The following is a 14,164-nucleotide window of genomic DNA, read 5'->3' as shown; positions in this document are numbered from 1 at the left end:
AAAATCTCCCCACATGTTCCAATAGATACTAAAGTTAATGCTACCTTTATATTAATATCCACTAATAAAATACCTTATATAATTGGTATTAAAAATAACCCATAAAAAAATACTCTAGTATAAGATTTATCAAAAAATGACATTTTAATTATATATTGTTTATATCATAATATTTAGTATTTTAATTGTAGAATGGAAGATTTTAGATAAATTGCTATAGATTTTGCTAAGTAATAGTAATGTTGTCATGACTGTTCTTCGTCTAATCCTACATGGTGTTCAGTCCGCTTAGGAATATTTTTATGTATTAATTGTGCTGGAAAGCATAGATCATATGGCGTAGCGGTTTCATTCATGAAATCAGTTGATTTAGATAAATGGTCTTAAGAAAATGTTAAATTGATTATTTCTGGTGGAAACAAGAAATTTGAAACTTATTGTAAAAGCCTTAGTATTACAAAACCAATAAATTACCCATCTGTTAGTGATGGTTTGCAACCATATAGAGATTTGCTTTAAAAATCTGCATTAAAAGATTTGGTTTAGTTAATGAATATTCCAGAGATATCATATAAATTTGAAGATTAAGCTTCCACTAATACAAATTAAACAACTATATAATAATCAGTGATAACTAACTAATAAGAATAGCCTAACGCGAAACTATAAGTGGAGAATTATAAATAGGAGATGTAAATTCTTGATGTGAAAGAGATGATTACTGATACACCAGTTATTACGAAAATTTAAAATGCGAGTTGTAGTGTGAATCTGAATCAACCAAGCGGAAGAAAAGGTTTAGGCAAGATTATTAGAAAAAAATGATATTTATTTTATATTATATAATATTAATTCACCATTTTTTTCTTAAATTAAAAATGGGAAATTGCATTTCCGCAGAAACATTTGTTGGATAGCAAGTACATATTGAATTACAAGAAGACCAATCAAATATGGAATTAGATGAGGTCTAGAGCCCGCAATCAAGTATAGTATTTGGAAATCATTATAGCTAAATTATAACCTATAATCAAATTAGCAAGATAGAAAGTTTAGGAATAGACTAGGATTCAAGTGAATACGATCTGAGTCTAAGTATTTGAATAGTATTTACAGATAGGGAATAATGAGTAATATTTCTTTTTGTGATTTTTAATCCAATTCAATAATATCGCTACCATTGTTATATATTTACATATCATCTTATTTTTCATATTTATCCAATTTTTCTTAGCTTTATAATATATTATATTATTTAAAATATATTTACAGAATGTCATCCTCTTCAGAATCGTCGTCTTCTCCATCTACATCACGTTCATCCTCGGTTGATCCTCCTATATTAGCACTCCCAACAGTAGAAATTATATCTCAATTAAACTTGTAAACTCAATTTTTATCATATCCCTAAATTGACATAATAGCCAATCCTCTCTACTCTCTTTCGAAAACTGACAAACAGTCAAAGAACCACTAAATAGCATTCAAAAACATTGAAAGTAAACGAAATTAGCTGAAAAATACTACAATTTCTCCTGAAATTCTTCCACAGCAAATGCTAGAATTTTCTCTCGACTTTCTTTTCAAATAACTGAACTGTCCAAAATGTAAATGTGTAATATCCGAACCATTAGAACTTAGTTGCGGGCATTCTTTGTGTAGATACTGTCTTTTCCAAAACGAAGAGCTCTCAGATTCGGTGACATGCCCAATTTGCAATTAAGATGCAACATTTTCATCATCTAAGTTGTTAGCAAAAGTAGTATAAAACTGTACTTTCCTATTTAAAGAATTTGAGTCCGATAATGTAGGAATTTGTGGTGGTTGTGGCGTAAAATCACCAGATTATAAACGGACAAAATCGTATTTAGATGACGACGAGGAAGTCCGGGTTGTTAACAATTGTATCTGCTGCACTAGGTATTTTTGTTCTAACTGTGATTAACTGAAATTACTGAACTCGATTACTGGTGAGAATATGCAAAAAAGCCTTGAATCTAATTTTAGTATGCCAAATTCCGTAGAAATTGATGTTATTTTATAGCAAAACACAATTGCTGAAGTTTGGGAGTGGTTTCTCTCAGAGTTGAAGTAAAATTACTTTTTACAAGTACGTTTAGGCAGTAAATACATAGATTGGGACAGTAAGTGCTGTAGGCGGTGTTATTCCGGCGTTTTTTATTCTGCATGTTGCTGGCGGACGGGTGTAGTTGCAGAAACTAGACCTGTGTGTGAACTTGGTTCTGGATGCAAATAGTAATTTTTAGACAATGAGCATGCAGCTAATTACGCACATACTCAGCGTGGAAAGAATTCAGCTGGCCCTCTGAACCCGTTCGAGTGAGATAAGTTGTCACGCGCCGTGGAACAGGCCCTGGAGCTTTTGCGCACGGTCCTTTTCCGGCGGGGAGAAGTAAGCCAGGCTGGTGCCTTCGTAGTTGGCCACGGTCTCGTTGAGTCGTGCAATTTCCTGGTCGCGGTCCTGGATGGCCAGTGACTGTTCCTGTATCGTGGTCTGCTGCTGCGTGAGAGCGCTCTGTAGGATGGTCAGCTGCATCTGAATGTTGGAAAGGGCGTCCATTGACTGGGTTCGCAATCACTCGCTCCACATCGCGAGGAGCTCCGGGCCGCTGAGGTGCATGTGCTGCACCACCGCTGAGGTGGAAACGTCATGCAGCACTGCGTACCGCACCGCGTGGTACACAAAACCCCTCTGGCACAGGAAGGCGGCCTTGAATTGTTCCATGGCGTCTGCAAACCTGGCGACCAGTAACCCCAGCACTTGCTGTACCCACTCCCTCCCCAGATGCTGCTCGAGCTGCGCATAGGAGAGGTGGTCCAGCCCGGCCCGGTCTAGCACACCTCCTAGCTCCCTCTAGAGCACGTTGAGGTCTTGGCAGCTGGTGGTAGTGATGCAAATTGCCGAAAAGAAGAGGCCTTTGGAGAGCGCATATTCGCTCAGCTGGAGGGCAGTCCCATACCTCACCATCAACTCCACGATCTAGTGCTGAAACTTGCAGGCATCCATGACTTCCAATGCCTGTGGCAAGTAGCGCTCCTGCACTGTTGATTCCACCTGACAAAATATAAGGAAGAAGAGTAACTGGTAGCGCGTCTGAGATAGCATATCAGAGTTTGACATTATTGTCAATAGGTCACTGAAAAATCTGCCTGGTATATTGGCACATGTTTATCCCCTACTGTACACCTCTACCCACTGTTCCGCTGTTTCTTGTTCTACTATATCGGCTATTGGTTCAAAACATGTCATCCCTTTCTAGAAAGTGATTTGGTTTGAGAAATATTGACTGGTCAATAGAGCTGCCCATGGATGTACAGGTAACTCTTGTACGTCGACACTAGAACATTGTTAGCGAATAAGTGCTAAGCATCCAACCAGAGTGTGGGTGAAGATGTTGTCGTCAGATAACAATTCATCTGTGCACATAATTAGTTCTATCTTACCAGAATTATCATCTACAACCGAAGAGATGCTGTGGTACTACTTTTCAATCTCAGAAACACAGAGATCTGTCAGGTACCTAAGCATATCTCTCACTATCTTAGCATTCTACATGGAATCCGCATGGAATGCCTATAGCATAATATCCAAGAGCCTGCGTTGGATATCCTACAGTAATCTAACGCGATAAAATGCATCGAATGTAAAGATATCACGCACAGTACTCACCAGGATCTCAAGATCGGTTGTAGTAATATTCGCCGCGATGGACTACAAAATTACTACAATCATGCTGTACGCTGCCTAGCTCAGCTCTTGCGCTAGTTTTTTGTGCAAAATATCTAACACTTACTTGAGGGACAGCTCAACAAGCTGGTTACTAACTGCGGAGAGCACCATGTAGTCTTTATCAATGAGTTCCCCGTTTACTAGAGCGAAACTGGATAGGATATAGTCTAGGGATATTCCCTGCGTGACATGGGATATGATGATTTGGTTAAGGTCAAAAACCAGGCGCTTATTGCTCTCTAAGCACAGGACTCCATTGGAGCTCACGTAAAGTCCGTCGCCGCATTAGTGAATATCCTCTGGTTGTTGGATAGACTGCATGTACCGCGAGGTCTGATTTGTTAGGTGGTAGATATTTATCGTTCCACCATTTAGGTCAGCCATGAGGTTGTTCGATAAGATACAGGGGATATTCACAGAAATCTCAAAAGACGTGACTGCCGCTGTTCTCAGATCAATTGACTGTAAAAGTTATTCCGAAGCCACCATGAGTGTGTCATTGCTTAAATAACACGATGAAGGGAGCATGCGCTTGACTCTGCAAGCCGATTGCAGGTCCACAGATATTAAGGTGATCTCCAGCTCGCACAGAAATTCAGGTCTCGCTAGTTGAAGCGCTTGGGTAACCTTGAAAATGGACTGGAACACCTAGTTCCTCGGCTTCGGCTAAAACTGTGACAAGTTGAATCTCTTCAGTTGGTATACGTGTCCATGTATCTCGATAAATAGTAATTAATTTTCATAAATAAAGGCAAACAAAACACCTATATATTCATATGGAATAATTTTTTATACACTTTGTGCAACTTGTATAATACACTTTTCAGTAAATATATAATGCGTACCTAGATTATTAAATACATAATATGGTTTAAATTCTAGTTACTATTTTTATTCAATTATTTAATTTTGTTTAACTTATATAAATCTTTAAACACCTGATGAGTCAAAAATTACCAATTTACCTTAATCAGAAAACATTCCAATTGGTTATTTTTAAATATCTTAAGTTCCAGATAATGCTAACTACTGGGTTTAAATACCATCAATTATCAAAATAAATTACGTATCCCTTTCAATAATAAACGCAAAATATAATTCATTATCTTGCTAAAATTCTGTGAAGCATAAAATATTCTTCACTGAAAATTAATGTGCAAACTAATGAACATATGTTAATGTCTTCAATGGCAGCATTAAATTATTTTTAAATCAAATCATTATTGTATTAAATATATAAAAATTATCTATTAAATAAATGGACGTTTGTTTATAACCTACTCACCATCTGTATAAAAGATAAACTAATATCACTGTAATCACTAATATCAAAGAAAAACCTATATTATAAGCGTTTAATAATCCACTATTAAAATTAAAATATGAAAGAGTTAACATTATTATTACTTCTATTAATTAGATACCATATTTGAAAACAAAAGAAGTGTAATCATTTGATATTGTATGTGCTATTTGTAACAGTCCTGAAATCGCTAGAGCATGTTCTGGGTTTGTAGATTTAGTATAACTACATCCAAGCTAACTGTCTATGACTTTTTTATCTGCAATCAATGATTAAGGTACGTAAGTTGAAATTTTAATTAATAATATTAATTTTAAATTTTTAGATTTTATAAGAAGAATAAGTAGAAATGGTAAAGGCGTAATTTTCACTGGCTCTTAGCTAAGTTTTCAAGACAAATAAATTTTTTTAGAAGTTTTGGGATACAATTTATAGACGATTAAAAAATATGAACTGAAACTGTTGAAATCATGTGCATCTAGAAAATATAGAGCATGTGATGGAGTAGGATTTTTATGAATGAAATTTATATTTACATTTATAAATTAATAAGTCATTCATGCTTTAAATCATTCTCATAATAGCAATAATCAACCATAGACTTATATGCAACGATATCTTAGTTTCTAAACAAATTGCCTGAATCTAGATTAAGAGGAGAGTCACAGTTAGGGCCATTAACAATGGATTATAATGCTATCATTAAGCTGTATAATGAAGTTGCAATCGTCCATTCTTCTTTTTTCAGTAAGTTTAAACAAATTTCACCTGTCTCATACTTAACATTAGGGTGAAATATTTTTGTGACAAAAGAAACTTATGGTGGATCCATAGGATAGCTTGAAGGTAATTTGACAGAAACCTCATATGTTTAGCCATAATAAATTGAATCTTTTTCGACAAATTTAAGATAACCTACCCAGCTCATAATATCCTCCTTTGAACGAGGATGTAAATCTATTCCTAACTCCAAACGCTTCTGGCGTTCTTATATAGCTGCCTTTGCTTCAATCATAATGCGCTTCTGCATATTAATTTCGTATTGTTAACATATTAAATTTCATATATAATAATCACTATGGCTTTTAATAGCCAACCTAAGAAATTATCAAATCCTAAACATTCGTAGTCTCATCATATTTACATACATTAAATGGTGCTAGAGGCGCAGATTTTAAGTTTGAGCGTCTAAATTTTAAATTTTAAGACTATGCAGTTATACCATACTGGTTATCTCGCTAAGTAACGAATAAATTATTAAGTTAGTCATAATTGACTTTACACTTAGGTTAGACTTTAGTAATTTATGGAATTTTTGTCTTAATTTCAGTTTATCCTGCATATGAATTTATTAGGCGCTAGCCAGAATGATTAGCATATTTTTTTCTACTAAAAATAGATTAAATCTCGTCGTCAAGCTCTCCTGTGTGGATAAAATTCATACTATCTTTGATAAAATTGTTATGGCATTTACGTTCATTATAGAATGCTGATTTAGTCCTTGTTTTATTCACATGTTATCTTCCCTAGAAGTAAAATGTTGGAGATTCCTGATGCTTGAGAAAAAGACTTTCCTCAAGTTGGGTTTATTCAGTATATGGAATAGGAAACCTATAAATTTTTGATTTAAAATCTACTGGATTTAATGCCCAAACAGATTGAGCTATCTTTTAAAAATCATCAAAGTCAGTTCTCCATAACTAAAATGCTTCCTAGTTATTAATATCCGTCCACACTGGATTATCAATTAGTTGCTATACAGCTAGTAAAGATGTAAAGATAGTATTCTGTGTGCTCCACTGTGCTAGTGAATAAAAATTCTTACAAATCAATCCAGATCGTTTTTCAATATTTGGATGAAAAATCTAAGCCTTAAAAGTTATCTTAGGAGGGTATTGTGGATAATCATTTGGAATTTCAACTATTAAATAATATATTTAATCATAAAATGGTGAGTCCTTATTCGTAAATTGAATTCTAGCATCCCATTTATATACATTTTCATATGACACTGGATCCAAGGTAATGCCTATTTTAGCCCTTTCTTGCCTTAACTCTGCATTCACCTTTGCTTCTTATAAAATTCTTTTTTTAGACATAGAAGCCACCATGATTTAAAAAAATAAAAATATAATATAACTTGTATATTATTATCTAAATAATTTTAGAATAAAATATATCTAAATTAGCTTAATATATACAAATATGTAAAATTTACAAAATGTATGGAACTCATAATATTCTTTAATCCAATGTTGTATCTGTGGACACATATAAAACTATAGGGTCATCGATATAGTCATTCTTTTTTAGAATAATAGTAAATGTCATAAAGCTTTAGAATCTTCAATATCAGTAATCAAACTATTCTTCACTTTAAAGTCATGAACACTGGTATTTAGCTATAAATAATGCATTATCATAATAATAGGTTGATCTTAGTTTCCTGAATGAAATTACAACGGAATCTTCTTAGAATTCTATCAAGCTAATGATCTAATCATTACCACCGAATTTATCAAAGCTTTTTATTTAGGGATTATAATGCTAATGTGGATATTAAGAGTAGATAATTGTCTTTTCTTAAGTATAAAGACATTGTCAACATTGTTAAAATTTATTATAAACGATATAAGTTCCAATTATCAGTTTTTCCTCTCATAAGAACTCTTTATAACATTAAATTTTTAACGAAAACTATTATTTAAATGGTTTTATGACATAAAATCAAAATAATGAATACTCAATATTGGTAGATTTTTAAAAATTACTACAGAATGCGATTGATATTTTTATTTTAGAATCTATGCCTAAAACAGATTTATAAGTTACTTTATAAAAGAAAATTTCTTAGTTAGTTTATTTAAAAACAAACAAGGTTATTCCTTATATCTAGTCTTTTTAATAAAAGATGTAAGATAAATTAGGGACTATATAAATTAACTGTTGGATTAATGAAAAATATTTCTCTAAAGATTAGCAAAGAGCTTTCTTATCTATGATTGGGTAGAAACCCTAACCTTTATAAATAGCATAGTCATAAAATCTAACAGATTCATAAAGCTCATTTGACGATCCATAATAAAAAATTGAAGAAGTTTAAGAATAGAGAATATCTTATCCGAAAGTTTTTGACCATTCTTGGATAATATATTTCATTCTTATTATTATCTTGCTTTTACTAATTGTAGCGATGATTATACTATCAGTACTCATTGGTAGGTTAAATACGACACTTACAGTAAATAATGTTATTACAAAAGGTACTTCATTTATTGCTTTACCATAAGTATAAAGTTCTATTCAAGCATAGTCATTTATTAACACCTTTAATCCTGCTCCTCTGAATTCTAATAATATCCATCAAATAAATCAATTATAATCATTTAATACACCATATTCCTTATTTCTAGGTATTGCATCATTTACCTCTTTGAAATTCAATTAATTATAATTTTAGTCTGTGAATTTTCCTCCAAATCCTTTACTTTAACCTACTTAATCTATCCCGATCGTTGTAACAAATTTAAATTCAGGAACTATTACCACAAATTCACTAACTACAAGAACAGGATTGCTATAAAATTAAGTATAATTTACTTCTGCATAAACAATGCCAAATATTTTGATTTAATTAGGGACTGTTGGCAATATTTAATCATAAAACTTTGAATCAACTACAGTAAATGCATAAAATTTTGCTCCAATAACTTTATAAGCTGGAACTACCAGTTTAACAGATTTTCAATGTCCAAGTAACACTATAAATAATGCTAATCTTGGGGCTTTGACAATTAACTAATTAACAACTACTAATTTTGTAACAGCTACTGCTTTTACTATAAACTAACCCGTATCTTTGTAGAATTTAATTTTTGATAACTCAAATATGATTTTTTAAGACTCAGTCACTAAAGTGTTTCCAAATGTAGTTAACTTTGATTACTCAAATCTATAAATGAACGGAAATTTGATAACAGTTACAACTCCTGTATCTGCGATTAATATTATTTCTAGAACAAGTTTCACATCAACTGGAGTAACATAATTTGGCACAATTCAAGTAAATACAGGTATGTCTATTACGGGAACAATAAATCTGGATTCTTTGACCGTTAATTAAAATGGAACAGTTAATGGACAATTTATTACCAATAATATAAATACAATAAACTCAACTTCGTAGTCTCTTAGTATCTCGTAAACTATTATTAATAACGTCCTTGCTACTTCTCCACTGCCTTTAAATATAGGAGCTGCAATGTTTGCAAATAATAAGATTACATATCCTAGCTCTCTAGGTGTATAATCAACATCATTAGAATTTATTGGATAATAACTAACATAATAAGATATTATAGGAACAACAGTTTAAGGAGTATTAAATAGTTTAAATCTGTAGAGTATGACGATGACATCATTAATATGTAATTATAATAATGCTTAGGCTAATACATTTACCGCATAAACAAGTATTACATCTACAAACATTTAATCCTCCAATTATTTGTTTAACATTGGTGGTGTTTCAACTCCCTTGATGTAATAAGCAGGTAATTCAATTATATTTGAGCTGGCAATTTTAAATGGTAATACATACTGTAGTACACGAGGAGATATTATCTAATGATATTATTATTTATAGCTATTTTATATGATATATTTATTCTATTAATATAACTTATAACGTAAGAATATTTTTACTTGTTTCTAAAATAAAGAACGAATAATAAAAACTTAGTGTAAAGTTAAATATATTCATGAATTAAAGCACCTGATTTCCATTACATAATTTTATGAGTATATTTGACTATAAGAGACGCAATACTGACTCTAAGTAATATTTTGCAGAAGAATTTATTAAAATAATTGCATTTCTTAGAAATGGATTACAAAACTTTTCTAACAATAACAATTGTTTCTATTGCATTTAATATATAACTAGCAATAAATACAATTTAATAAAACCTTTATTTATTCATAGAACTAATTTTTAATAAATTGTTTTAATCTTTGATCCAATTATAAATATTTAGTTTGCTCACCAAATAAATAAAACAATACCAAAGCAAGGACTAACCCAGTCCTATTATTCTTATATTTATAGATTTGTATTGCCAATATAAGTAATTTTATTTTAATATAAAACTTTGCCTACGATTTTATTTATATTGATACCTTATAAATAATTTAAGATAATATAGATCTAATATTTTTATGTTATCTATTATCTAACTACTTTTAATTACTGAGTAAAAATAGGTCAACTATTAGAACAAATAATTAGTTTCATATCAAATATTTTCCAATACAATATCATAAAAAATTATTTGATAATAAAAATACTGATCTAATTTAAGTAAGTAATATCCAATAACCATCATTTAATTGATGCTAAATATATTATAATCTACTAAAAAGTAATATAATGTTAATTAAAATATGTATTAAGATTAAATTACTTCATTTGATGAATAAAAATTAACTATAGGTAATTTCCATATAATATGTTTAAAACTTATTATGATTATACCAGGAACTAAATCTACTATTGATATATTATTTAATTAATGCATGATTTGTTAATTGGTATATTAAGCAATTTTTGGTTAAATTAGCATCGCAAATGAACCTAACGATTAATAAGATTATTATTATTATTATTATTATTATTATTATTATTATTATTATTATTATTATTATTATTATTATTATTATTATTATTATTATTATTATTATTATTATTATTATTATTATTATTATTATTATTATTATTATTATTATTATTATTATTATTATTATTATTATTATTATTATTATTATTACAAAATAATATTTGTTAGCAAATATAATTTTTATTAATATAATTAAAAACTCGAACATATTAATTATTTTTAGCATAGACTTTATATGTATAGTATTGTTTAAAGAAAATAATATCATTACAAATATGAGAATAGTAAGCATGTTGTGTGGAAAGTTGACATTAAAGATAAGGTAAATTTTGATTTTATTTGCCATGATCAATATGAGCCTCTTAACATTCTATAATGTAAATGAAAATATATTTAATAAATAATTTTTAAACTTTATATAAATGATCACTTGGAAGGTTCATACAAAGTAGCCAGAACTTCCTTCAATTCAGCAATTAAGGGGTAACGAGGGTTAGCACCAGTGCACTGATCATCAAAGGCGTGATAACTGAGGTAATCTAAAGCTTCAACATATTATTCCTTGGTAGGAGCATTTCTAAAGTCTTTAATATAAGGAGAAACATCTAATTACTTATAAAGTTCCAAAATATTTTCGATGAGACATTCAACTTTACCCATTGGTGTGTTAACTTTAGGCTTGAAACCGAGATAGTCAACGATTTCGCCATAACGTTATATGGCTTAAGGATACTTGTACTGAGGGAAAGCACCCATCTTGGTAGGCACATCAGTAGAGTTAAACTTGATAGTAGGGCAGAGGCATATAGCGTTAGCAAGACCGTGTGGAACGTGGAATTTTTAACCTAGCTTGTGAGCCATAGAATGACAGATACCTAAGAAAGCATTACCAAAAGCCATACCAGCAATTGTAGCAGCATGATGAATAGCTTCACGAGATTCCTTAGTAACCTTGTTGCAAGATTCAGGGAGATACTGGAAGATAAGCTTCATGGCCTATAATGACAATGGTTAAGTGAATTCAGTGGCCAAAAGGGACACATAGGATTCGATAGCGTGAGTAAGAGCGTCAACGCCAGTCCATGCAGCAAGGAATCTTGGCATGGTCATAGCAAGAGATGAGTCAACGATTGCCATTTGAGGAACGAGCATGTAATCAGCAAGAGGGTACTTAACACCAATGGTGTTATCAGTAATAACTGCGAAAGGAGTAACCTCAGCCCCAGTACCAGAAGAAGTAGGGATACATACGGAATAAGTCTTAACCTTCTTAAGGTCAAGTAATTCAGGGAACTCATAAATACGCTTCCTGATATCTGCGAAACGTTAGGCGAGTCCGATGAAATCAGCATCACCATGTTCGTATTGCAAACGTACCATCTTCATGAGATCCATAGCAGAACCACCACCAAGGGCGATAAAGCAGTCAGGTTTGAAAGCCTTAACCAACTTCAAACAAGAGCTACAACAGGCAAGATCTGGGTCAGGGGCTACTTCAGAGAATATTGTTGTTTTAATACCTTTGGCTTCGAGAGGTTTGATAATGTTGTCAGTATATCCAAGATCGAATAAGATTTTATCAGTTATAATAAAACATCTCTTGAAGTGATAAAGATCTTTGATGGCTTCGGTAAGGCAACCATATTTGAAGTAGATCTTAGGTGGGGATTTGAACCAGAGGCAATTTTCACGTTTAACAACTACATTTTTATAATTGAGTAAATGCTGGCAGCCAACGTTCTGAGATACGGAGTTACCACCGTGGGAACCGCAACCAATAGTCAAGGTAGGATCAAGGGTGAAGTTATATAAATCGCCAATACCACCATGGGCAGAAGGTTAATTGACAATTAAACGACCGGCTTAAACAACCTGGGCAAATTTATTGATACGGTCTTAAGCCTCAAAAGCAGTATGGATGGAACCAGTATGACCTTTACCTGCCATATGGATACACTTGGAAGCTACCTCTAATGCTTCGTCGAAATTTTTGGCCTTGAACATACCTAAAACTGGAGCAAGCTTTTCAAGACTCATGGCATGTGTATGACCAATGTGATCATTCGTATCCTCACCAATGAGAACTTTACAAGGATGTTCGGCGGGAACGGAAACACCAGCCATTTCAGCAATCTTACGAGCAGGTTAGCCAACAGCTGCTGGATTCAAACCTCTGATGCCAGTCTTAGGGTTAATAGGAAGACAGAAGTCACCTATTTTTGCAGTTTCCTCCTTATTAAGGAAGAAGCAACCACGATACTTGAATTCCTCCTTGATTTATTCATAGACAGAATCAACAACCACGCAAGATTACTCAGAAGCACAGATCATACCATTATCAAAAGTCTTTGATAAAATTATAGAAGAAACTGCATCCTTAATATTGCATAGCTCATCAATGATAGCGCAGTTGTTACCTGGGCCAACACCTAAGGCAGGATTTCCAGAAGAGTAAGCAGCAGTTACCATAGCTGGACCACCAGTAGCAAGAATACATGAGGTAAGTTTATGCTTCATAAGTTCTCCAGAAAGAGCGACAGATGGATCAGTAATCCAGCTAATACAGTTTTTAGGAGCACCATTAGCTATAGCAGCATCACGTACAATACGAGCAGCCTCAATAGAACATTTAGCAGCACGAGGATGAGGTGAAATAACTATACAATTACGTGTCTTAAGAGCGATCAAGCACTTGAAGATAACAGTAGAAGTAGGATTGGTGGTGGGGATAATACCAGCCAAGATACCTAATGGTTCAGCATAAGTGGCCTTACCGTTGATTTTATCTTCAGAAATCAAACCAACAGTCTTCTCATTTTTATATCTATTAAAGATGTATTCAGAAGCATAGTTATTCTTGATAACCTTGTCTTCAACAACACCCATACCAGTATCAATAACAGCCTATTAAGCAAGAGGGATACGAGCAGAATTTGCAGCAAAAGATGCAGCATAAAAGATCTTGTTGACTTATTCCTAGTTAAGTTTAAGGAATTCAAAGTGGGACTCTAAAGCCATGTCCATAAGTTTGTTAAGATCTTCGGAAGTAGCGACCTTCATTTAAGTTTCAGACATTTTTTGATGAAATGGTAAGCTAGATTTGCTTATAATTATAATTATTCGAATGATAATATTTAATATTAATTGTGATTTTATTTGTGGTTTATTTTATAACTCATTTATTTAATTCTATATAATAATAGGATTACTTACCCAATTATTTAATATCATTATAATTAATATATATAATATAAATTATGATATTGTTACGAAATTAATGCAACAAGATTTGTGGATATAATTTTTTTATTCAGTTGACTAAATATATGATATTTAATAATAAAAATAACTCTTAATGATATGCAAGAAATATTAATAATTATATTATTATATTTATTTAATTATATATTTCTAAATTCCCAAAAATGTTTAAAG

At 31.9% G+C, this 14,164-nt stretch overlaps 10 protein-coding genes across 10 annotated transcripts; 5 read left to right on the top strand and 5 right to left on the bottom strand. All coding sequences in view use genetic code 6, as the record gives it.

Annotated features, from left to right (window-relative positions):
* Positions 1-192: 192 nt before the first annotated feature.
* Positions 193-825, top strand: SS50377_21253 (GTPase activating protein for Arf; the record flags this gene model as incomplete). Its single annotated transcript, XM_067905190.1, has 1 exon — positions 193-825. The coding sequence occupies one exon, from the start codon at positions 193-195 to the stop codon at positions 823-825; it is 633 nt and encodes a 210-aa protein (XP_067768672.1).
* A 53-nt stretch (positions 826-878) lies between these two features.
* Positions 879-1,103, top strand: SS50377_21252 (uncharacterized protein; the record flags this gene model as incomplete). Its single annotated transcript, XM_067905189.1, has 1 exon — positions 879-1,103. The coding sequence occupies one exon, from the start codon at positions 879-881 to the stop codon at positions 1,101-1,103; it is 225 nt and encodes a 74-aa protein (XP_067768671.1).
* A 170-nt stretch (positions 1,104-1,273) lies between these two features.
* SS50377_21251 (Zinc finger, C3HC4 type (RING finger) domain-containing protein) lies at positions 1,274-2,344 on the top strand (the record flags this gene model as incomplete). The annotated part of the gene is made up of 1 exon (XM_067905188.1): positions 1,274-2,344. The coding sequence occupies one exon, from the start codon at positions 1,274-1,276 to the stop codon at positions 2,342-2,344; it is 1,071 nt and encodes a 356-aa protein (XP_067768670.1).
* Positions 2,345-2,353: 9 nt separating this feature from the next.
* SS50377_21250 (uncharacterized protein) lies at positions 2,354-2,581 on the bottom strand (the record flags this gene model as incomplete). Its single annotated transcript, XM_067905187.1, has 1 exon — positions 2,354-2,581. One exon carries the CDS (start codon positions 2,579-2,581, stop codon positions 2,354-2,356), a length of 228 nt encoding a protein of 75 aa, XP_067768669.1.
* A 15-nt stretch (positions 2,582-2,596) lies between these two features.
* On the bottom strand, positions 2,597-4,948 carry SS50377_21249 (uncharacterized protein; the record flags this gene model as incomplete). The annotated part of the gene is made up of 1 exon (XM_067905186.1): positions 2,597-4,948. One exon carries the CDS (start codon positions 4,946-4,948, stop codon positions 2,597-2,599), a length of 2,352 nt encoding a protein of 783 aa, XP_067768668.1.
* A 61-nt stretch (positions 4,949-5,009) lies between these two features.
* SS50377_21248 (uncharacterized protein) lies at positions 5,010-5,573 on the top strand (the record flags this gene model as incomplete). Its single annotated transcript, XM_067905185.1, has 1 exon — positions 5,010-5,573. The coding sequence occupies one exon, from the start codon at positions 5,010-5,012 to the stop codon at positions 5,571-5,573; it is 564 nt and encodes a 187-aa protein (XP_067768667.1).
* Positions 5,574-5,607: 34 nt separating this feature from the next.
* Positions 5,608-6,084, bottom strand: SS50377_21247 (Ubiquitin-conjugating enzyme E2; the record flags this gene model as incomplete). The annotated part of the gene is made up of 1 exon (XM_067905184.1): positions 5,608-6,084. The coding sequence occupies one exon, from the start codon at positions 6,082-6,084 to the stop codon at positions 5,608-5,610; it is 477 nt and encodes a 158-aa protein (XP_067768666.1).
* A 43-nt stretch (positions 6,085-6,127) lies between these two features.
* Positions 6,128-7,165, bottom strand: SS50377_21246 (Ubiquitin-conjugating enzyme E2; the record flags this gene model as incomplete). Its single annotated transcript, XM_067905183.1, has 1 exon — positions 6,128-7,165. One exon carries the CDS (start codon positions 7,163-7,165, stop codon positions 6,128-6,130), a length of 1,038 nt encoding a protein of 345 aa, XP_067768665.1.
* A 110-nt stretch (positions 7,166-7,275) lies between these two features.
* Positions 7,276-9,684, top strand: SS50377_21245 (uncharacterized protein; the record flags this gene model as incomplete). The annotated part of the gene is made up of 1 exon (XM_067905182.1): positions 7,276-9,684. The coding sequence occupies one exon, from the start codon at positions 7,276-7,278 to the stop codon at positions 9,682-9,684; it is 2,409 nt and encodes an 802-aa protein (XP_067768664.1).
* A 1,471-nt stretch (positions 9,685-11,155) lies between these two features.
* Positions 11,156-13,804, bottom strand: SS50377_21244 (Bifunctional acetaldehyde-CoA/alcohol dehydrogenase; the record flags this gene model as incomplete). Its single annotated transcript, XM_067905181.1, has 1 exon — positions 11,156-13,804. The coding sequence occupies one exon, from the start codon at positions 13,802-13,804 to the stop codon at positions 11,156-11,158; it is 2,649 nt and encodes an 882-aa protein (XP_067768663.1).
* Positions 13,805-14,164: the final 360 nt, after the last annotated feature.

The sequence above is a fragment of the Spironucleus salmonicida genome, chromosome 1, assembly GCF_000497125.1.
Source record: "Spironucleus salmonicida strain ATCC 50377 chromosome 1, whole genome shotgun sequence".
In the NCBI taxonomy this organism is placed as follows: Eukaryota; Fornicata; order Diplomonadida; family Hexamitidae; genus Spironucleus; species Spironucleus salmonicida.
Note: the sequence above shows the minus strand (reverse complement) of the source record. Positions and strands in the feature narration are given on the sequence as shown.